At 39.6% G+C, this 24,694-nt stretch overlaps 1 protein-coding gene across 4 annotated transcripts in view; it reads right to left on the bottom strand.

Moving 5' to 3' along the window:
• Positions 1-24,671, bottom strand: part of LOC119902423 (abl interactor 1-like) — a 27,362-nt gene extending 2,691 nt beyond the window's left edge. The window contains exons 1-10 of one of the 4 annotated variants that reach the window (XM_038718590.1): positions 24,501-24,671; positions 18,554-18,721; positions 12,297-12,473; positions 9,180-9,194; positions 8,311-8,414; positions 7,943-8,083; positions 6,968-7,068; positions 4,670-4,885; positions 3,041-3,130; positions 117-302 (exon numbers count right to left, since the gene is read on the bottom strand). In XM_038718590.1, coding sequence (XP_038574518.1) covers positions 117-302; positions 3,041-3,130; positions 4,670-4,885; positions 6,968-7,068; positions 7,943-8,083; positions 8,311-8,414; positions 9,180-9,194; positions 12,297-12,473; positions 18,554-18,721; positions 24,501-24,617 — 1,315 coding nt within the window. In that variant the 5' untranslated portion in view covers positions 24,618-24,671. The remainder of the gene's footprint in view (positions 1-116; positions 303-3,040; positions 3,131-4,669; positions 4,886-6,967; positions 7,069-7,942; positions 8,084-8,310; positions 8,415-9,179; positions 9,195-12,296; positions 12,474-18,553; positions 18,722-24,500) is intronic. The other 3 variants (XM_038718592.1, XM_038718591.1, XM_038718593.1) reach the window with 3 other exon arrangements.
• Positions 24,672-24,694: the final 23 nt, after the last annotated feature.

The raw sequence follows: 24,694 nt of genomic DNA, 5'->3' as shown, positions 1-24,694 counted from the left end.
GTTATTATCGTTATAAAAACAAATATTTAGTTGAGCATTTCAATGGGTGAAGTACCTGGGGAAAAAAAGAAGAAAAAAAAAGAGTCCCCCAGCCGGCTGTATTCCCTCTCACAAACCTTTCTCTAAATAAGCCTTGGGAGCCCAGTGGGGGTCTCCGTCAGAGTAGGGGTCACTGTAATGAACCACCGCGGCCTCCTCTTCCTCATAGTCCACAGGTGGGGGTGGAGGCGGGGGAGAGGGCTCCTCAAACACGCCAATATCCTCTGGGGGAGGCGGAGGAGGCGGGGCGGGGCTGTCTGTTACTGAAAGAGGACAGACAGTGGAGGAGAAAAAGAATCAGAAAAATCAAATGAGAAAAAAGCAAGCGAGAGGAGTGCACAGATAACACGTTTGCTCTCCAGATCTGATCTGGCACCGCAGTGATTTTCAAAATGTATCTCATGCAGCAGAGTGTGTGTAGATAATTTCAAAATGCAATGTTTTTTTAAAACCTCTTTCATTTTTATTATTTTTGGTCTAACATGGCAAAGCAACAATATTTGATTCTTGAACTATTTTGGCTACAACAAATGTCAAGGACAATGGGTCTTTATTTCTAGTAAAACAAATTTCTAAACTAGCATACATATTCAAGACTTCTGTGTCCTCCAAGGTAGCTACAGCTACCATTGCTGGTAAAACTACTAGTAGTACCATTCTGAAAACATTGTTTTTGAGTTATTGCTTTTGCAATGACCTCTGAAGACATTCATAAAGTTGTATGATTTGTATGTTAATTTTTCCCTTCTTAATCGTACAATTAAAAACTAAAGACACTTAATATTCACTAGAGTCACTTCTGTGAGAATGTGTGTTTTTACACACACACACACTCGGCGTGCTTGTGTCTGAAGACTATAAGTTCAGCAGAGAACGGACCCATCATTTCTATCTGTGGTAAAACGGGTGGATCTGTGTTTTACCAGAGGTGTGAGTGTAAAAGCTTGACTGTGTCCTGACACATTTCCACTGGTGCTACAGTCGTTAGTCTTTCAACTACACGAGTGCTTGTGATACAAGCGTCATCTTTAGGCAACCCTGCAGGCTTATGCCCACAAGTCCAGTGATTAAAGAAAAACTGCACCTTGTATCTGACTAATTCATAAGCCTGCTCTTGAATTAAACAAATTGCCAATAATGTACCAAAGGACTGAATTGAATGCATCTGTTCTAGTCTGCTTACATCTCTTTTTATACCTCTTCACTATTTAACAATGGCTGTCTTGGATTTTATTAGTCCAATCCGTTACCCCTTGAAGGTCTCTGTAAACGCAGCATACATTACATTTAGTCAGAGTAAGTAAGTATGAAGTTGGCAAGAACTGAAGGTCAACCATTCCTTATTAAAGAAAACTGTGTAATAAAAGTAAATGACAATTCAGGCAGGACATTTTCTATTATGCTAAAAAAAGCATTTGTGTAGGTACCAATTTATAAATGTCACTATTATAGTCGTAATATATATAAGATCAGTATTTCTTGGCTCATTGTTTATTATTGTTGTTATTCTAAATGTGCTAAAATTGGTTTAAAACCTTAAATCTTGGTTAAGACAAACTCTATTCTTTATCTGACTGTGTGACTTAACACATACAGACAGTCAGATCAGTACACGGGCTGCATTTCTCCAGACAGGCGGGTGGTGAATCAGGACACAGCATCAGGTCACATTTTCTCTCTTCAGTGGACAGAAAGTACAGGACGCTCGCTTTCAGTGATCCATCACCATGGTAACAGACCGACATCCAAGGGATGTGTGCTCCGCCTCAACCCCAAATACACTGCAGGACAAGGTGTGATGAGTGTGGCCGTCCACAGAGGGGAGTAAATGTGAGGCTGTGTTTGGATGCTCAGACAATTTCAGAGGATTGATAAGAGATGTGATGAAAGGTGTCTCTATATACAGGATGTAAGCTTGCACATATAGAGATCATCTAAAATCTGTATCAAGATTAGTGTTGTCAAAAATATATTTTTTTGATCAATTCTGAATATTCTAAATAGTTTTAATACTCATTTTCCGCAGTATCAATACAAAAAATGCACTTTCTCTCAATCCCTTCTCAACTGCAGCTGCAGTGCCCACATAGCCCCGCCTCCTCTCACTCACTGTGTGAGTCTTCTCGTCACTCGTCTCATTCGCTCTGGTTGATTCGCGTTATTTTATTCCTGCCTTTTCAAAAACTCCTGCCCTACTGTGCTGTGATTGGCTGGTACTTGTCACTAGTGATTGGATGCAGGGAAAGGATACAACAAGCCCAAATGAAAGCAATGGTACATGGCAGTGCTAATGAAAGAGCAAAGCACCTGCGGGACCAACACACCGACCTCGAGAGGTTGGAGACGTGTTCTCTTTCAACATCACTGAAGTATTAAATAAGATGGCCCAGTAAACTGTTGTTGATAAGATAGCTGTCCTGTTGTTGGCCCAACAGACATTTGTAATTGTCAAAACTAAGCTAATCCCCCTTTAGAGGTATCTCAGACAGAGATTCAGGTGATACTCTGACTAAGGCCAGGAGTAAATTAACTGATGCTGTTCTGCTGAACACACAGTACTATTAACTTTACTTACTAAGATAAGCTGATAAGATTCAGTAATTAAATTCAGAAAATGTAATCAATGTTGAGTCAATTTTCTCCCGTGGTATGGAAAATGGTATCAAATATTGATATTTTTCAAGGTATTGTATAGAAGTTAGAAATTCCAGTATCGTGACAACACTAATGAAGATAAATTAACACATCTGATTATGATAAATGTACAATGACCTTTTCTGTATGTCAATGCATGTATTTCCTTTCTAACGCTTGCCCACTTTTTAAGATACTGGGGTACTGATTGGTTGGTTGAACATCTGGTTACATGTCATTGGCTGTTGCACAAGTAAGTGTGCAGATGTGTGCAAAACTATGCATACAGTGGATTTAATTGTACTCATGCATGTACATGTGCATAACAAAGCATATGCCCATGTGTTTGCATGGATTTTGTACTTACTGCTCTCCTGCATTCTGGCCACAAAGCCAGTCAGAGGGATCTGTGGGGTCAGCTGGACCATTGGAGGAGGAGGCGGAGGAGCCACAGACACTGGAGCAGCAACACCCAGCGAGGCAGACAAAGCAGAAGAGAGACAAAGAGCGATGGAGGTGGAGGACAGGGAGATCGACAATGACAAGTGAAGAGCAAAAAGAAATAATGAAAGTCCAGAGTGGAAAAATAGAGAAGAAAAAAATTGAAAACAAAAAGCTTGTCAGTGAGAGAAAACAGTGCAGGAAGCATTGCTGAGCAAGTCATTTACACATTTCCAATCACAGTTCTTTTGTGCTGCGTTTTTCAAGCTGGGCTAAATAGGCATTCAACTCATCTCATCTCAGTCTGAGAATCTACCTCATCAGCATCTGTTTCAAGTCAGAAGCAAAGCCTGTAGCTAGCAATAGTTTTATGCTACAGTAAAAGAGCTGCAAAGCACTACACAGATACAAAAACATGACAGTGGCAAGGTGACAGCTCAACTCAGATGTGCGTTAAATTAGCGTGGTATGTCTGGATCAGGTAGTTCAATCACACCCCTGGCATATCATTCACATGATCTTCATCTTCTGCCCCTAAAATCAGTTTTTTTTGCTACACTGTCTCCAAAAAATGAAAATAAATGAATAGACAAACAAAGAGAAACACAGCTGTCCTCACTCAAAGACATGATGTCACACGCACTCACGCCAGGTCTGATTCATAAATCTCATGTAATGGATGAGCGTCTGTAATCTCACTGGGCAGTAATGTCTTATTATTCCACCCTGCTCTTACCGCAGAGCCACATCCATCCACAGCTACACCCTGTGAGATCAATGAGCTCCCTCATGTGCCGGAACTAGCTTTTTGTGCTGTAAAACTTCTATTACATTCAGCGGAAATATATCTTTCACTTCAATTACATTTCAATGAGTAGATATCACGGAGATCATATGATGTCCCAGTTTAAGTCCCTGGTTGATGCAGCTCTGCATCATTGTCTCTCTCCTTCCAGACAAGACAGACAGCCTCCTCCTTCTGTGCCAAGGAAGATGCTTGTCCTTTGAGAGAGAAGCCATTAGAGGAGAATGGCTCAGAGTGATGCCTGCCAAAATAAATTCTACTCTTCTTCTGACAGATAATATGCATATGTCCTGGGTTTCCCCTTGTCTAGCAGCTGTTTGTGTTTTCTTCCCCGAAGTGCCTGTGCTGCCTGCCTGTCTCTCCGGAACAAGAACCCATCTCCAACTGACTAAAGTGATAATGTCATAACTCAATTAGAAATGGTAATGAAACACTCTGCACAGCAGTGCTGAGGTGGGAAGGTTTCAACAACCCTGACTTCAGTAATTATGGCTCATCATTCATTTTCATTAGCCCCTGGAAGGGCTAGTCCATGCATATCTTTTAGACCCAGAGGACAGTTGTTAGCAGTTTCATATAATTATGGATTGTGGAGAGATAAAAACTACCACAATGGATAGTAAAATAATTAAACACAAGCTTCCTCTAGGCTTTATACATGCTGGCCAAAATGTACAGTTTCATTACACCAGAAAAGACTATTTCTATACACCAACATACATACATTATTGATAAATAAGCATATAGTACCTGAGTTCTGTGGGTAGGCAGGGCCCCCGTTGATGTGGGGCTGCTGTGAGGAGACGGAGGGTGCGCGGCGGTAAGTACCAGTGGCCGACACCATGGAGGCTGAGGAGGTGGTGTTGGAGTTGTGACGGGAGATCTGGCGGGAGATGGTGCCGAACTGGGACATGGGAATGGGACCCAAGCCGGGGCCCTGGGGCACTGAGGCCGAGGAAGTCGCCACTGCATGAGAGCAGAGGAGAAACATAGGCACACAGTAAAACTTCAGCCTGATGAACGCGGGCTGCCACTGTATTTAACATTAACAGTGGGTTTTGTAACAGTATGCATTCTTCTTCAGTATATTTCCACGCAGAATGATAAAAATAATATGAAGCTCTTAAAGCTGCAAGCAGCGTTGGACGGGCCCTCGTGCGTTGGGGCTTGTCTTGGCTTGTCTTGACTTCTCGTGGCCTTGGCATAGCAGCAGGTCGGACCAAACGGCTGTGAATCATTGCCTGTTTTGGAAACATCACTTCTTGTTTCCCCTATGTGGCGCTAGGGAGCACCTGTTAATTACACATTATGGTCCCAATAGGTGAAAGTGTCATTTAAATCAAATGATGATTATAAAACAGGGCTTACCTTCCTGTTACCAGTAGGTGGCGCTCTCACTATAACTGAATATTGGCACGTAGATGTGTTCAGGGTGGGACCGTTATCAAGTATGTAAAGTTTGGTACAGATGTGAGCATTTACAATAAAGTTACAACAACTTCCTGTTTCACGGCGAATCATTGATTTTCAATACCACGCCACAGACACACCCTTTGATGAAAATGTACAGATAGAACAACTTTTCATCATCAATACCTTTAGACTGCACAGCAAAAACTTGAAGTCGATCTGATTCATTCTCTATCAAGAGTTTGTTAAAGTACGTAACCTGTAAATTAAGAAAAATTACCATTAAATCCAAAATGGCCGACTTCCTGTTGGGCTTAAGTTATTCTTCGAAGAGACTTTTTTGTGTGTGATACATCTGCCACACAAGTTTCCTGCGTGTAGGTCAAACGGGGAACGAGGGCTGCTCCATTGAAGGATCACTTCCTGTGTCCAGTTTGTGGCACAATGAGTATGAGTGATTATTGAAATTTAGATTTGTTCAGGGTGGGACTATTGTCAAATGTGAAATTTGGAACAGATTTGAGCATGTACAGTGAAACAACAACTTCATGTTTCATGGCGAATGATCGATTTGCGACGCCACGCCACGGACACGCCCTTTGACGAAACCTCACAAATAGCACAACTTTTTATCAACAATGGCTTTTGATTGCACAGTGAAATTTTGAAGTCGATCGTATTAATTCCCTAGCAGGAGTTTGTTAGCACAGAATCTGTAAATGGCCAAAAATGACCATTTATCCAAAATGCCCTTCATTTAAAGAAAGAAAGAAAGTCATTTAGTTTCAATAGGGTCCTTGCATGTTTCATGCTCGGGGCCTAATTAAATTCAGTTTACATTAGTCAACTTTACAGGTCCACAGAGAAAAAAAAAACAAACAGCAACAACACAATAACTTTATGCAAAAACACTCATCATCTTTTAATATTTCTCAATTCTGTTCTCATTTTCTCCCTTTCTTGCAAGTGGCAAACATTTGCCTGCCCAGCATTTTCTTCACCATATATATAATGTATAATAATATATAATGTATAATAATATAGCAAGACACTAAAGTAAGGCCTGATTGAAGCTAAATGCTTCCAATTTATCTAGCATTTGCATACATGTCTTTAACATTAAGTGAAAATTTTGAAAGTAACTTAACATTTAGAAAAGACAATGATGACTGAGGAAATTTAGAGCTCAAAACTAACTTTTTCACCACCTTCCCAAAATTCATGAGGAGAACTAACATTGTTCCACAGCAGCCACATTGACAAGGATGCCTGCAAATGTGTCTGCAGACAGTTTTTGTGTATCGGCCTCGTGAAAGTAGCTGACGCTGATTAGCTCAAAATGCCAGATATCGGCTCAATTAATCAGCCAACCAATTAATCAGTCAATCACTAGTCTTATCTTACCACATTTGAATCCATTCTGTTTGACCTGATAATTGTCAATTTGAGTGAGTGTGATAATGTTTGAGCTAGAGAAAAAGGCTAAGGACAAGAATGCACCAATGAGAGCAAGAGAGGACAAGTGACATGCAGGGAGATACCGTGAGGAGCCTACAAATATTCATTACCGTAAACAGCAGCGAGTCCACGCTGCGGACACCTGTGATGAGCAGTGAGGTTATAGCTGCTGAGACTCACCTTGCCCCATACTGGGAGGGGAGGGGGTGGGAACTGCTAGAGGGATACCAACTCCACTGCTTCCACTGTTCTCCCTGCCGCCACTCCCGCCACTGCTGCCACTGCAGAGAGAGAGACAGAGAGAGACGGCGTCTTTGTGATGATCATTAGGAGGATGTGTCAGACAAACTTAATTACATGACAGCGTTTGACATCGTACCATTACTCTCTCATATGTCAAACCGCCAAAATAATATTCTCATCACTGTGGCAACAGATTTGCAGTTCTGTAAATATGCTTTGTACACTGTCAGGCATATCCGCACACGAATACTGGGCAAAAATCTGGGAGCATACAGTCACACAGAGTAACAAATGCAAAAGGAGGAGAACCGCGTTCAAATCTCAAAAGCTCAGACTCAAGAAGTAATTAAACTTAGCTTTTAGACGCTGATTTGAAATTTGAACATGAATAAATTATTACTGCAGATTTGAAATTCGTGTAGTCATACTGAGCAGTCACCCTAAATAATAAATTTTGGCGGAACCATGACAAATTCAAAGCTACACATAAAAGTTGTCCTGTCCTAAACGGAGATGGCAGAGAATCTGATACGATATCAATCAATTTAACATAGACTGCACACACCCACACTGAGGACAGGTCTAATTAATGTATTAGCCTTCTTTGAAAACGACTGTGGAATAAGTCACAGGTAATGGTCCTTTTTGACAGACAACATTTTGACATGTCACAGTAGGACACACACGGGTATAAATAATAAAATGGATGACGGCTAAATTCCATTTAGCTGCTTTAGGTCCAGGGTGCGTGTTTTGTGCATACTGGTTCACTGTCACACTGTCATGGCTTACTTGGACATTTGAATTGAACATCTGTAATGTTATTGGTAACACCTGTGTCTTTCCTACTACGACGACAAGTCAAAATGTCTGCTGTGAAAAAGGCTTATAAGTAGAGAGGGTCTATGCTACCTGTGTGTCCTGGGCCTCTGGTTGAGTGAGGCTGTGCGTGCAGGGCTGTGCTGGCTGCCCAGTCGGGCCGGGCTCGTCATGTAGTCGTTAGGCACCACTGGAGGCTTCACTGGCTCCAGGGTCTTGTAGGGAGTGTTACGCCTGGATACAGATAAACATAGCCAAAGAGCACACAGTTAATCCTCAGTGTTTTCATTAAGTGAGAGAAAGTACTTGGGGCTTTTATAGACACTGTTTATAGAACTGTTGTCAGGTGGTCCTGGTGTTATGAACAACCATTGTGAAATGTCTGCACGATAATACATATACACAGACTAAGAAGAATTTAAAGTATTTTAAAAACTACTACTATAACGATGAGTTCTTACCCCAGAGTACCACGACCAGCCATGGGGGGGCTTGGGGGTTTCTGCGTGGGTGGGTTGGTCCTGGAAATCGTCCCTCCTCGTCCTGCTGCATTGTTCCCATGTTGCTACAGGAGTAAAACATTGCTTTTGTATAATCTGATTTACAGACACCAGTGTTTCCCCTGCCAATAAATATTAAGGCTGAGTAGTCACCTAAACTTATAATGAGCAAAACCTGAGATATTAACAGCAAAAGAGCATCTTATCTTTTGTTTCAACCAAGCATAATTAAATAAATTGGATAAAAACCAATGGCACAAAGGTTTTTCTGTCCACAGACAAATATAAAGACATAAACTTGGAGACAAAGAGAGCTATGAAGGGAGAAAGAGAACAGAAAGCAGCACTAAAAAGGTGACTTAGCTGTCTTAGTTGTGAAATTGAGCATGTAAAATGGCATGTTATTCATTGATTGGTACATGGATGAAGAAGGACATAGGAATATGTGTTAAGAGTAAATATGACTTAATACAGATGAAATATAATGTTTCATATCTCCTGTAACCATTTACAGTAACATACATATTGAGTTGAACCTGCAGTATATTCATGGTAGAATTTCATACTAGGTTTCAGGTAACCTGGTGGCCTTAAAACAGGCAAAAAGATATAAAATGTGTAATGATACTGCTATGTTGCAGTGTAATAAACTTTAGACTTTTCATTGAATCATATTTGCTTCCATAAAAATGTAATTCCATGTTATCAAATCTATAAGTCTTGTATGTATTCACAAATTAAAGTTTAAATGGGTGCATGGATACCCTAACTGTTAAAACTGAGTTTTATCAATATACAACAAAAAGAAGAGAAAGACAACCATCTCTTACCTTGGCCTTAAGCCACTGAGTGCAAGCAGGCAAAAAGAGGAAGACAGAAAACAGGATATGCTCATTGATTAATGATTAGTGAGTTCAGTGAGAACAAGTGTGAAATTTAAGCATTATGCATGAACACTGCATCTATTCTTCATTAATATATTTGTATAAACAAAATGTAAAGCTGAAAGAGCATCATGAAGAAAAACATAAGGGAGTAGAGAAATGTAGAAGGACATCTAGGAAACTAATATTAGGAAAAGTACGAGTGTAAAAGAGACTCAAGTGGTTTGAACTGACTATCCCAGTAAGCAGCATACTGAAAAAATCAGTGGCTGAAAATCTCGGCTGAATGCTGAATGCATGTAAATGTCTATTTTCAAACATATACTGTCTCCTAATGAATTCACATTCAAGGCTGAAGCTGCTGCTGATTTTCATTATTGCTCTTAAAATGAACAAAAATGTCGCAATTTCCCTGATCGTGAGGTCATATATTCTAATTCTTCCTTTGTCCTAAAGGCATTCAAATTACAATGACATAAAACAGAGAAAAGCAGCACATTGTTACATCTGAATAGATGGCACCAGCGAATTTTTGCAATTTTTTTGTTTTAGAGCAAATTACATTTTAATGAACTTTAATGTCACTTTTAAGGCTGAAGCTAAAAATGATTTTCATTATTGATTATAAAATGTCATAAAAGTTGTTGAAACTAATTGTCAAATCACATTTTCAATGCATCTTGAATCACATTTTATTCAACATTTATAACAATATTTGGTATATTATCAGTTACAATAAACCCTATCTGCACATAAATTATTTTTTATAATGTCAGTAACTCCTGCTAACACTCAGACACCTGCCTGCCAGAAAATAAACTTACAACAAACAGCCCAATTTAGGTTTTATACCACAAAGAGGAAAAAATAAATTCCTTTTGTTCCATGAGCAGAAAAAAGTGAAAACTATCACTGAAGAAATACACATAAGGATACTACTCACCAACCCTGTTTATGTCTATGTACGTATGTAGTCTATTCTGTGTACTGTACTGTAATCAGAATGAGAATCACTGAAATGGCTAGATACTAGAAATAAAGAGCAGTGCCTAAGCTACATACAGCTGTGCTGACGTTTTAAGTGTTGAACTAAGAAAAAATAAAAGTGGGCAGTAAAGCAGAGCGAGGTCATAAATAACAGCAGAGAGGTGTTCAGACTGATGGAGTGGCTGTAATGTGGCTGAAACTATTTCACCCTGGTAACTGCCAGCAATGCCAATAAAGGCTGATTTGGTGGAGGGATGAGCACAGTCATCCGTAAATGTGTGAATGGGCCTTTCCATGCTCAAGTCTGACCTCCCATCTACCCATGTTATGTGAGGTTATGTGGATGAAAGGCAGAGGGGTGATGATCACACCCTGAACGCTTGAGGGAATCCAGCACAGCCGGGAGGAAATAGGCTGTAAAGAGTGAGTGGATGTCCCACACAGTATGAACACACCATGAACATGTATATGTACACAGAAGCAAATACACAGAGAAATATACCCACACATGTGATTGTGCATTAATATACTTCTCATAATACTGTACATTTCTATCCAGTGTCTGGTGCAGCAGGGACTATGAAATGATATCAATCCTTCTGAATTATTCACAGATGTGTGTGAGAGAGAAAGTGTTTTGGGGGGAAAATATGGAATGTGATATGCACTTCTGTCTGCACCAACCCAGACAAATGCACATCCATGAACAAAAATGCAGCTACACACACACACAGACACACACACAAAGCCAGACAGAGAAATCACAGAGAATTTAAAATGAACCAGTAGCCACTGAGTCTTCAATCCCCAGAGGTTTTCTTCCTTCCTAAAATCTAACTGTTATCAAGACAACTGAGCTTAATTAAATTAAAGCAATCCCCAAATGTAGACTCCCGGAATTTAGTCACTTTACAGATATCTGAGTCATGTTTTCTTTACTGGCAGCATGAACCGTTGTTTTTCTATGCAGGTATATTTGAAAAGGTAAAAAAAAAAAAAAAAAGGTTGCACACACACTGATCTGCACTGATTTCTGCAGAGATCCATCATTTGCAGCATCCATGAATGATGCTTCATTTGCATAGTGGACCATGCCAAATGTGTCTCAGTGTGAGCCAGCTCTCAGAGGAGGAAACACTAGCTTTTGAATTTGAATCAGCGGACGTTTTGAAAATCATGCAGCAGTCACTATCTCAACAGAGACAGACAGGGATGAAGAGGCCAAGTCAAACAGGCTGTGGAAAAAATGTGTGACGGTGGCAATCAATGCACATAACTGTGTGTACACACTTGCACACAGAACGTTATATAAAAGAGGAAAAGAAGAAGAGGGGAGAGGAGACAGCGGATGCATCATGGGGAGAGGGAATAAAAAAATTGAAGAATGAGCCGGAAAGGGATGAAAGAATATTTTCCCACAATTCAAGAGGGCATGCAATGGTGTGAGTACCACTTGGCCAAGATGTCTCTCTCTTGCTCACATTCTGGATGCAACACACACAAACACAAACACACACTTTTCTATTAACTTCCAGCTAAGGATATTTGTTACTGGGCATGAACGAAACCTCTGACAAGCAAAGCTTATTCAACCACAGTCAGCTTCCAACATGGCATCTTATTTTCACACGAGTGCTTGCATTTCGTGTTTCTGTACTTGATTAACTGAAAGTCCAGTATATTGATTGGCTTGTAGTGTGACTGGATGTGTGTGAGTGAATTATGAAAGTAGACAGTTACTTTGTTCACAGGAAGGTGCCAGGTGCGAACTCGACTAAGTGCGTGTTTTCCTCTAGCAAAATTGATCAACACTGGAAATACAAGACGATACATCAACGTAATGACTTTGGGATTAAGCTGCAGCAGTCTGGTTGTGGTGAAGCTAGAATAGTGTGGAAATGCTTTTTGAAAACCAGTAGCTAAAAAGCGAACAGAAACTAGGATGCTCTTGATATTAGTAAACACATTATTGGAGATTTATTGACCTTTAAGTCTGTTTGCCTTCACTAAAGATAGTTTTGTGATAATAAACCTATGATGGATTTATTTTGACATAATCACAAAAATCCTTCTTACTTTGACGCCGTGTCCCACATCATCCAGCAGTGTGTAGTCGATGGGCTTTCGAATGTAGCGCACCGGACGCTCCATGTTGCCCGGGGCGATGATCTTGTGGGTGCGAGCGGTGTTCTTGTTTGTGGTCAGGATGCCGATTTCCCGACGTGCCACCTTCTCTTTATGAATATCCACTGTCTGCAAGAGAGAGAAATGATGTAGGACATGGAGTGGTCGGGTCAGCAGACTAAAGGTTTAGTTCACGTATCGCAAATACTCAAAATTCTTTAAATGTATTCACTTCAACTCAAGATTATCATTTTAGTTAAGAGATACATGGATGATTTCTAATTTCCCCTGATTCGTAGAAAGATTGGACCATATGTTACTAAAAAGCCTCCCCAGCGCATGTTACAGTAATTTGCTTTTAATGCAGACCCAACACTTCCTCCATCTGTTTCACATTAAAAGCCTCCTGAGAGCTAAGGGGGCATAATCACCTCCCTTACCATCCCTGGTAGGATTTTATTATAAAATATACAATGTTTTGGTTTTTTTTTGTAACCCATGTTTAAATGGTTGCAGCAGAAACAACGTGGTTACGTTTGAAATACCAGCATTTGTTGAGTCCCTCAGGGGCCTTTTGTAGTTTCATGGGTCCACTCTTAGCATACTAATCATTACTATATTGACTATTTGTTTAAGTTGATCTATTATTGTTGTTATATTTAGCATATTTACCATTAATTGAGACCCAGTGGTTATTTGAGTGCCAGCTTACATTTGAGAATTCGCAGGTGCTAGTGCTGCTCATGGGCAAAATGTTGTTGGCTATACCTATCATCTATACGTACATACACCTGCTACACTACAATTACAGTTAAGCATTTCATAGCTTGACACTTTTCAATGTTATGTGTTCTGTCAATTAGCAACAGAAAGCAGCAAAATGAACATGTTTTATATTAATAAGATAATGTTATTTAAATCCCCAGGCCTCCCACTGCTTGGCCACACGCTCTGGGTCCATTCTTTCAGCTCCAACTGACCCACTATTCTGCTCTGTTGCCCTACACCCTGGGGCTCATTTGAAGGAGCCCTCCTTATACCCCTCGCACCAGGAGTAACTGAAAATGCCAGTGACCTCCATCTCTTCTGTGATTACACTCATTATCGCTTGTAGCCGGCGCCTTACGGGCTGGCCTTCAATTTATGAATGATAGATGAAACTGGAAGGAGTGAGGGATGAACGGAGGGAGGGACGAAAGAGGGAGGATGGACAGCTTCATCTCTAAAATATGAGGTCACGCTTGGGAGAAGTTGACGAGTGTAAGTGTTTTCAAGGCTTGTGTGACACATATATGAATCCATCAATGTTGTTAATCCTACTGTAAATACGGTAAATCCCTGCATTTGCTGCATACTAGATTGTAAGAGACTGATTTGAAATACAAATAAAACATACAAGTGTGTGTGTGCATGTATATCTGAGTGCATGTTTTGTAAGTAGATGTGTGCACGTATGAGTGTGCGAGACCCATACAGCTACGGGGTCACGCATCAATCACCACTCAGACAACTCATCCAGTCAACCCGACAGCTCCACGGCTGCGACTCTCTGGCTGTTGGAGATGAAGAATCCAACTGAGAGATTGAAAGACTGATAGGTGTTGTGAAGTTGACCCGCCATTGCTGCTCCCTCCTGCTGCGCAAAACTCATTCTGTGTCTGACATGAAGCCTGAGTGCCGCATGTGAGATATATATATATATAGACGACATGTTGGGCTCCTTTTTTTTTTTTTTAGGAGAGGAAACTGAAGTGACACACCCAGCTTCGGCTGGGAAGTAAGAAAAAAGGCCCGCCTATTTCCTGCCACTGATACGCGAGTAGAGGTGGAGTGCAGAAAGTGAGAACAACAAAACTCAGAAGGACAGAAAAGCACATACAGCTAGAGACAAACAAGATAGAGAGATAAAATACTGTAGGTAAAACTAGAAGCTGTTTATAGTGGGCTGTTAGATCAAAAATAAGTGGTGATGGGATAGAAGCTAAGGACATTTTTAGTATCTAGATTTAAGCAGACATCATTTAAAATGTGCACTTTTACCAAACAACAGATGCTGTCACTGCCCATCCTGTGTCTAAACTGAAATACAACTGAAGAACCATCCAGAATTACTCTTGACAATGACGAAACATTGAGGCAGTGGTGCAACTAGCAAGGTATACATCCGTAGTGCGATGACTGGACACAGTCAGCTTCATTTCAGCATTTCCTCTACATGCAAAAAAATGTTACCTAAGTGAAGTAATGATTTTGAAACATCCAGACATAATAACTGTTACCTAATCACTGACGATAGGCATTTAGTTCAGTCAGTCATTCAGTCATTTTCTTTTGTAAGCTCTTTACTCTGATAAACATCTGGCTGTCTGCTCAACCTCTGCAGTGTGTTGAGAGCAGATGGTGCAGCGGTAATTTTCACTGCTGGATCTATTTACTGTAGCAGTTTCAGCCTAATAAATCTGTGTTTTAGCAAATGATTAGTCTCTGCAGCACAGTGGAACAAGTTTTTTTTAAACTCCTGCTGAAGTGTTATTGGCAAGAGGAAAATATGATGTAGTCTGTAATGATATTCCAAGGCGTGTCAGCAAATATTTGATTTCTAACATTACACGTATGGCTTGGTAACAAGTCTACAAATTCAGTTCTACAGTACATTTAGTGTGTCCATATCTGTATCATTATCAGTATGTTCAGATATAGTTCTAGTTACATTCTGCACATTTTCAGTATTTGACAAATTGAAAAGAAACTGAAGAGGCACTCTGAGCTGATGAATGACATCTACTGAGAAAAAAAGGAACAGATAAACTAGAAAACAAATTGGAAGAGAGTGGGACTAAAGAGACTCTCACACACACACACACACACACACACAGGAGAAATGTGCTGCAACAGCTTTGCTTTTATTGTAACACACTTTTGTGTTTAGGTAGTAGCTTTTCTTGTATAATTTTGTGACAGCCTCCTCTGCTGTGGGCTTTTAAATCCGACAGTGATGGGACTTGGGTTTGGCAGCAATGTTTGGCTACCTTTCTAATCCCATTTTAACTCTTTCAAGCCGAGACAATTTGCACAGTCTAAGCCAGAAAAACATTTCTTGGCACTACCGAGTAAATTATAATTTAATTTCTTGGACACATCACTAGTACTACAATTATGAATCAAAGTCCTGGGGACATAGCTGTATGAGATGCATGTAAAAGTAAATTAACTTTAACAACCCATCTGTGCCTTAGATGTCTACTTTGAGACAGCTACTTTTAATGACATGAATCTCAATATAATTGTACCTTCTTTTTATATTCATGCACCCATGTCTATTGGATTGTCCTTCATAAAGCCACAATGATGTCATCTTGGTTGACTTAGGTTAGACACGTGGCTTGTAAGTTAACAACATAGCCTCATGTTTGTTTACTCTGTGCAAAACACCAAAACATATCATGGTGCCTTTCCTTCCATTAGTGAAAACAATAGTATCAATTTAAAACTCCTGAACCAAAGAAATTAAATTTATCATTTGCCTTTATCTTAAGAGGGCTTTCTTTTCCGTTAAGAGCCACGCCATCCGTCTCTACTATAACACCATCATTCCACTTCTGAAATAGAATGTTAATTAGTTAATTGCATATGCTCAATTTTAGTATTCAGTATACAAAATAAACTGCTAACCCCTTTTCTGAAGATATACCTTTGTCATGGCAGATAGTTTCACATGCAACACAAGAGAAAAGTGCAGGTGTATTTATTACCTTTAATGATGGCTGGACGTCTCAAGGGCTGTGCATACTGCCTCCCTGGGTTGGCTTCACTGGCACACTCATATAGAATGGAGCCATCATTACTCTTAGTAGTTACACCAGTGTTTTACTGCTGTGACGAGTCAAAATGACTTCTATGAATAAGAACCATTTTGAACATGATGGACAGACTGAGGCTGTTAAAGTCTCTCCCTTCATTGACTATTGACGAATGCTCCCAGTACCAACTACAGTTATGCGACCATACTAACTTTAACAGTTTCTGTACTGGGTGGTGTCAAGTGTTCACATCACAAGCCCTGCAACCACAAGTTACAAGAGCTGGTGTATCTGAAGCAGAAATATCATATAGCGCAGCCGACCATCTCTAAAGGATCAATAATAATTCTTCATTAGACTGCACCCAACTGTACTCATCCTTCAGCCTGTGGAGTAAAGCGGGAGCTGAAAATGCTAACCAGGCGAGAGTGCTGGTGTCAGGATTTCACTTCATCCCTGACAGGCTTAATGAAGCACACAGGGAGGGGACGGGGCCATTCACTGGCTGACAGGCAGGGTGGCTGCATGAAGCACAGAGAGGGGGGAAGAGGGAGAGGGGGAGGACTGCTGATGAAGCAAGAGGGACTGAAGAGGGGTTGTGGAGGTTTGGCAGCTCCAGCCTGATCCCTGCCCCTGCCATATCTGTCTGTGTCATTGTGCACTTTCTAACTTTATGCCACAGAATAAATCCAGCAGGTTTGTACTTTATTGTACTTAAAAAAGTTTCATCTCCAGATGATAATCAACACCCCACCTTGATGCACCAATATCCCTCTATAGGATATAGAAGATAGCAACAGTTTGTAAACCTGAATATCCAACCACAGAATATCATTTGCAAATAAAGGCCAGTATTCAAATTTACAGCCATGGCCGGCAGAGACAAACACAGTGCTGTTCACAAAAGAAGGCAACTTAAAAATCAGGATAATATGCATTATCACATCACAGAAAAACATAAAGACTGTAGCAGCACCTGAAGCAGTGTTTGCAGAATCTATTCTAAGAGAAAAAAAAGATATGTAAGTTTGCATATATGTAAACATGGATGATATTCTGCATGACAATATTTAATTTTTCGTTTTAGTTCATTTTTCTTTGTTTTCCAATTTTAAAAACATAATTTTTTCATAACCAGAGGTCAAGCTGAAGTAACTACTGAGTAGGGGTGTGATGATACACTTCGCTCACGAGACGAGACAATACACGATATGGGGTTCATGAGAACAAAAGGAGACGAGATTTTAACGCTATTTTGAAGAAATTTTCAATAACTACATATCTGACTGGAAAAGTAGTCTTCTATTTGACTGAAAGTCACAAAGTGCTAAACAATGCAGGTACATTTTGAAATGTTGCTTTCATGTTGTTTATGTCTTGTCTGTAACAGTTTGAACTGCTTTCCCGCTCACACTCCGTCATGCTGATATCATGAGACAGCTTTCCACTTCGATGAGAAACATCGTCACATCTCATCACACATCTACTATTGAGTGAACTTGAAAGTGGTTTGCTGTTTTTTTTTGGGTTGGGTTAGAAGGATTTTTTCTTGATTGTAAAATGGGTGATTTTGTTGATGTGTAAGCTTTCTGAACAACATTTATATGCTTTACTTAAGTACAACAAGTTATGTCAAACTCGTCTCTTATTAAACCGATAAATTCACTCATTTATTCCAATCACTTCCACATTTTTTATTTTGATCACTATTTACATACTGTAAATGAAACTCATGTCTTCCTGTAGATGTTTCACATTAAAAGCCTACCAGGTAAAGAGAGGAACTGTGCCCTGTAAGATGTCTATGAAGATTCTCAGTCATCCAGGTCATAGTTATCCAACGAAGGTTAAAATGAAGGGCAACTGGACTTGGTTGAGCTTCAACCAAGTCCAGTTGAGCTTCAACCAAGTCCAGTTGCCCTTCATTTTAACCTTCGTTGGATGTGCCCTGTAAGTGACTGCACAGCTTTTAATCTGAAAAATCTGTACAGGTGATCAAAAGAAAACGTCAAAGTGAAAGGGGATGGAAATAATTTGTGAATGAAAACAGTGTTTCTGTTAGAAATTAGAAACTGGTGGCGAGTTTGACATCACTACTGGTAAAATGTACATGATTCTGAATTTATTAAGACAACAGATAAACACTGAGGAAGTTTTGATTCTGAATTAACATAAAACTGAATTAAAACAGGAGCAGATCAGAAAACAGGAAGAGGTCTTACTAAAATGTGTAATATAAACTTCTAAAGCAGAGGAAATTAGAAATAAAGGCCTGTTTCAATTAAAGGCTTTGTTCAATCTGCAGATCAAATGAATAAAGGCCCGGACCATAATGCATTTCCATAAATGCAATTATACGTGCATACGTTAGTGTATGTGTATCTTCCAAGGCTGTGGTGTGTACTGCACCTGGGAGATGTGGTTGATGGACGACTCCATGCGTCGTAGTTGCGAGGCTTGGATGTCCAGCAGCTGCAGCACATTATTAGCTAAGGCATTGATCTGGTAGGCCACACTGGCCAGAGACTGGGTGGTGTATGCCTTGGTCTCCTCCAGGGCCTTCTTCTTGTCTTGAGCCTGGCACAGAGAGGAGAGCGACAGAGAGGAAAAGAAAACACACAAGTTAGAGAAAGCAGTGGATTGATGTGTGGTTGGAAGAAATGGAGAAGTTGGCAGAGTAAAGTAAGGTATGACCTCCAAAAAACTCATGAGGAAATGCTGCACTCTGATCAGTTGTGTGAGCGTATTTGACAGGACCATTCATTCTCCACTGTTTTTAAACTGCAAATCCCTCTTAAGATCTGAAGTGAGTGAACATAAGTTCATAATTCTCAGAGGGAATGACTTTGTGGGGGCAAAGCAGACTGGAATTGGACAACAATAACTTCCGAATAACTGGGTTATTCATGGGACAGGTGCACGGTGGGAGTTGAGCCCAGTGAGCAGGAATGCCAAGACATTTCACAGGATCCCAAATCTCCACCCGGCTGCGCAAACCATCTGTTTCTGGGTGCCTTTAAATAGCAAAGGGACTGAATGGACATATTTATAGTTTGGAAACAAAACAGGGACAATGCAGACACACAGAGAACCAGTCCAACAGGGGACTGCCAGGAAACTGGACTTATTTTCAATATAAATTATTCTATTGATCGCCCTTTTTCATTAATAAATTCCTGGTGTCAAAAGTCAAAACTGACAAATGCCTAGCACAAGTTGAAAAGGACACTTCATCACCGAAATTGAAAAAATCTCAGTTTACACAAATATGAAATGCGCAAAAAGTGCAAATCTTTACAATTTTATATGTTATGACCTGCAAATGTTTGGTATTTTACTATTATGTTGTCATAAAAACAGTCAAATATCCAGTTGTCTCACATCACACTTTAGAGTCGAACTTGGGTTATTCATGAAGCCTCACGGAGCAAGAAGAAACTGTCCTTTAAGAATGAGTTTATTCTTTAAGAATTGTTGTTACACGTTCATGCCAATAAAGCTAATTTGAATTGAATTGAATTGAATTGAATGAGTTGCATCACTGTTATACAACCCCCAGAATTTTACAATGAAATTCTTTCTTTCCCTTTTTTCATTTGCACACACATCCAGATAAATCCAGATAAGGAAAGATTAAGATGTTTTACGAGAGGTCAAGAAGCCACAGACTTATACAATGGAACTCCTTTCCCTTAAGGAGAAAAACAAACTTGAACAAAAAATAAAACAAAAAAAACTAAGCTAACATAATTTAGGAACATACAACAAAGAAAAAATGATGAACAGGAAGCACACAAAATGAGTACAAAAACTAACCAATCAGTAATAGACGAGAGAAAGAAATATATATATAGACACGTCAAGAAATCATTAGACATTGTGGATAAAATGTAATGAAAATTTGCTTGTAAAAATGTCTAACGAGAACGAGCTCTTGATATTGGCATTTTAAGAAATATGCTTATTCACTTACTTGGATGAGAGGACTGCCATCCCATAGCTTTGCATTATGTATGAAGCTAGAGCTCAGAAAAACGATAAAGTAGTTTAGCATATAAACGTAGGGAAAAACAGCTTGGCTCTCAAAATATTAATATGCCCACATATCAGCTTAGCACCTTTAAGCTCACTTATTAACACATTGTAACTTTTTTAATTAATTTGTACAAAAGCAGAAATGTAAAAACAAGTTGTGGTTTTACGGTGCTGCAACATGCTACCTGTTTCATGACTTTATGCTAATCTGAGCTAATCATCCTGTGGCTCTGGCTTTCTACTTCAAAGACAGATATGACAGCAGTATCAGTCTTCCCATCGAACTCTCAGCAAGGAAGCAGTTTTTCAAAATGTCAAACTCCTCTTTTTAAAAAGGCTTATACCCTCTGAGTTTGATCTGTTTCTGCATCTTATGCTGTTCAGTCACTATTCTTATCTATTCTTATCTTATTCTAATCCAGAATCCCATATTATAAATGCTGTGTCAGTGCCACAAAGACATCAGCTATGATTTAACAGCTGTTAACAAAGCAATTTGGTATGTGTAGCAGGAAGCTAACAGCCTGCAACATGACACCACATTACAACAGGACCACCTGCTACCTTGCAAAGCAACGATATCTGCTGCAGATGTCTGGCGGGACCTGCAGGTCGCCTCGACCCATGCCAGTTTGTACAACACAGTCAGAAGAGGAAACACCGCTGGCTTACTCATTATCACAGAGACTGGAACAGGCCCTCGTACCTGAGCTTGGAAAACAGTGACTTATGTTTCAGGACACGTAAAGACTCCTGAAACGTCCTTGCAGAGACACCTTTTACTATTCTCATGAGTCACTCACACACAAAGATTTAAAGAAATACAAATAGACACTCAAATAGTAACATTAGACATAGACACACACTGTTATCTTTAACAAAGTGCAATGCATTAAAGAGAAGGAGATGGAAGAAGAAAACGTGTGAGAGGTTAAAACTTCCAACGGAATCAAATTAATTTTAAAAAGTCTGAAAATATCCTGCATGAAAACCCATGGTAATAATAGCCTACATCTCCCTAAAACACATTATTCATTGTGGATCTCTCCCTCTCTTCCTCACATTATCCTGCTTTGAGATATTATGTTTCATATTAAGCTCACAAAAGCTTAAGGCCTTTTGTAAAGTTTTTTTTTGTTAACCACCTGACTCCATCTTAACAATGCATTAATATAAATCAATTTCAGAGCGCCATATCATACTGAACACTAGGTCTGATACTGGAATAAAATGAACCTCATGAGTCATAAATGAAACAGCCATGAGTCAGAGGGGTATCATGTGAGCCGACAGGGGGGATTTTGGCAGGGTCAACATCAGGGAAATATTAAGTACGTTCATCAGCTTCCATCTAACACCCCTTTTTAAAAAGTGATACTGATTGGTCCGTTCAAAAAAAACCTCAAACATACTGACATACTGGAACAAAATGAGGAAAGTAGTTAACTTTAAGATCTAGCAGCTAAGGCCCATCTTTATCCCAAAAACAGCATCGCATTTATTGTTCAATATCACAACAGACATCATCCAAAGAGTTTCTATTTTGGTATGCAAAGGCCTTAAGAAAAGGGACTAACAAAGCAGAGCTCTGCTTTTATGCCACCAATCATTCTGTAGGTGACAGTTTTACTAATGGCTGATTTCAAATATCTCATCTAAGAATAAAACTCTAAATAAACTTTCTCCAGCCTCACAGAGTGGATTTACATATCAAGGCATACATTTACAGTATGGTGTTTTGTGCAACGTAAAAAAAAACAACATCTATGGCAACAATGTGACTAAAGACATTTACAAAATGGTTAACCACTGGGAGTCATTACCTGAATTAAGAACTGTACTGAGAATACAGAAACCTTTCCGCATGCAATGTTACTGCACACAATATATATATATATATATATATATATATATATATGCAGGATTCTAGCTAATGTTTTTAATGTCCCTGAAGAAATCATTATTCAGCAGTGCATGTATATTCATATTCCAGGCAATATTCTAGACATTGCAGTAGAAAACTACAGCACAGGGCTCTGAAAATCAGCAGAGAACGTGGGATGAAAAGTAATATGCATCCACTTGTCATTCGTGGTTTAAGGAAGTACCTAAGCATTTGTAAAATGATGCAAACATGTTGTAGTGATAAGAATGGACAAGGCTTTCAGAAGCTATAACATGCAAACAAACTCTAACATGCAAATTTTCAAACAATCAATTTTTTTCCTCACTGTCCACTACAAATAGCCTGCACGACTGTCTCCTAATTTCCAACCTTTCTTCATTCAGCATGGCACAATAAAATATTACTATTAACGTGTCAGGGATTGTTTTCTTGATCAACTGGTATGTGAAGGACACATCAATCACACTTAATCTGATTTTCGCACGTCTGTTGTCAAACTGCAACAACTCACATGAGTGGTTTTTCATTTCCTTTAGCTGTGACTTCCTGATATTCGTTTGCATCAAAGTTTAAAGCAAATTCCAAACTAATGATTTGTGAGTGTCATCAATATATAGCAAAAATATTTATAAATTTTCAGTTGTAGTAGAGGAAGTGTAATTCTTCCATGAGTTTATGAATTAAAACACATTCATTTCTCACTACAGTAGCAAACACCGAAGAATCAAGATATCAACCTGGTGTTAGTATTAAGATGTGGTCGGCCAAAATGAAATATCCACACAATAACCCAAATCACTGAAATTTAAAACATCCGCAAGTGTACATGTATAAATCAAAATATCAGCTCCATGGAATCTACACCAAAGCAATGCAGATTAAACTATTAAATTGCAGTTAAAATAAAGCTTAAATAAAATTTTGAAATAGAGCAAACCCTTAGAGTAAAATAATACACTGCTCAGATATCTGTATAATGACACTGGGGTGAGCGCACATCATCACAGAGCTGTGTATACGCTTGTCAGTATATTAAAAGCAGTGCAACCTACATTGCACTTCTGGTGACAAGCCGGGAAAAGTGATGTGACGTGTTATAATGGCTACAACTGTGGGTTTTCTCAGCACCACAGTCATAAAATTACCATGCTGGAGCACAGCGGGGTTTCTGGTGTGTGCCGGTCTGTCAACAGACACTGCTGTTCAACCCAGTGATGCTCTGCAATGTCCGCTCTTTTTTTGTGAGTAACTCTACGAGCTATGAATCCCCAAAATTGTTTTAATATTTTTGTAAATTGGTCTGAGGGAGACCGCCCAATATGAACAACAATGTTATGTTGTTACAGAACTGAATTACTTTTCACAGCATCTTGTAGGGGGAGAAATAACACTAGCTGTAACCATAACTCTCTTCAAAACAGTTACTTCCAAAGAGATTATTAAAATGGTAAAGCTTGTTTGGTCCCTGCAGGTCCATCTACAGTTTAGGAAACACTGCCTCTGACGATTCACACGTTTCCTGTCTGTATTACGCAAAAACAAGCAGACACACCTATCATTAACCTGCACCATGCATTTGATTACAAGCAAATGGTCCATAGACTTGCTTTTCCTCTGAAGCAGACACATGATATCTGCATCATGAGAAGCCTGAGCACATCTAGAGTCATGTGTTTCTCCCTAAACATATATAGCACTTCGCCTACATGTAAGAGATGCTCAGAGCCTAAATAGCTATTATGAAAAACTAAATACCAAATGAAAATCGCTGTAACAGTCCTAGTGAGTATTTACTCATTAACGTTATGCTACAGTTATGGTTAGTGTATAACGTGACTAAGCGTTTACTTGTATTACTCTTTTTATTTATAGTATAATTCAAAATATTACTAAGCACGTACAGGTCTGCTAATGTTAGCGTTAGCTTTTACATTTGAACGAGTAAAATGGCTCTTTATATAAATTTCATTAATTTCCTTTATGATGCTGTTATGTAGCCCGGACGTGTTGACGCGCAAGAGATCATTAACGTTTACGTTATGTCAAATTTCATAACAAATTGGGGCCGAGGTTATATTCTGTCACAGGTACCTATCAGTCAGTGACAAACCACTTTTGTCACAACAACGACACACCCTCTCAAAGCCCCCAGCAGCTCTTTCCACACAGAGTATAGCCTTTAAATACGGATCCGGGCCGGCTAGCCAAAAGGAGAAAATAACGACACACGACACCGAGCCTGAATCTATCCCGGGAGAAAAGGCCACTCCGTGTAGCTAGCGGTTTGTGGATCTCTTTCGTTGCGACCAGCATTTCCTGCCCCTGTGGTTTCACTCACTTCTACTACAGCACCGCAGACACGACTGAGCTAACTGATGAATTCACAAAATGTAATGGCCGCTGGGCATCTCTTACCTGAACATAATTGTTTTCACAGTATTCCGCAACACGGGACAGGTTCTGGTAGCTTTCCACAAGAGCTCTTTTGCCGGCAGGGATTTCCTCCTCTAATAGCATTTGTAGCTCTGCCATCTTACACCGCTTTGCATTTCTCTCCTCTCTGTCCCTTTTCAGCGAGGCGAGGCGGTGATGCTGTGCCGTGTTGCTGA

Source organism: Micropterus salmoides, unplaced genomic scaffold (genome assembly GCF_014851395.1).
Source record: "Micropterus salmoides isolate LMB-PRFRI ecotype aquatic unplaced genomic scaffold, ASM1485139v1 Ms_hic_scaffold_14, whole genome shotgun sequence".
NCBI lineage: Eukaryota > Metazoa > Chordata > Actinopteri > Centrarchiformes > Centrarchidae > Micropterus > Micropterus salmoides.
Note: the sequence above shows the minus strand (reverse complement) of the source record. Positions and strands in the feature narration are given on the sequence as shown.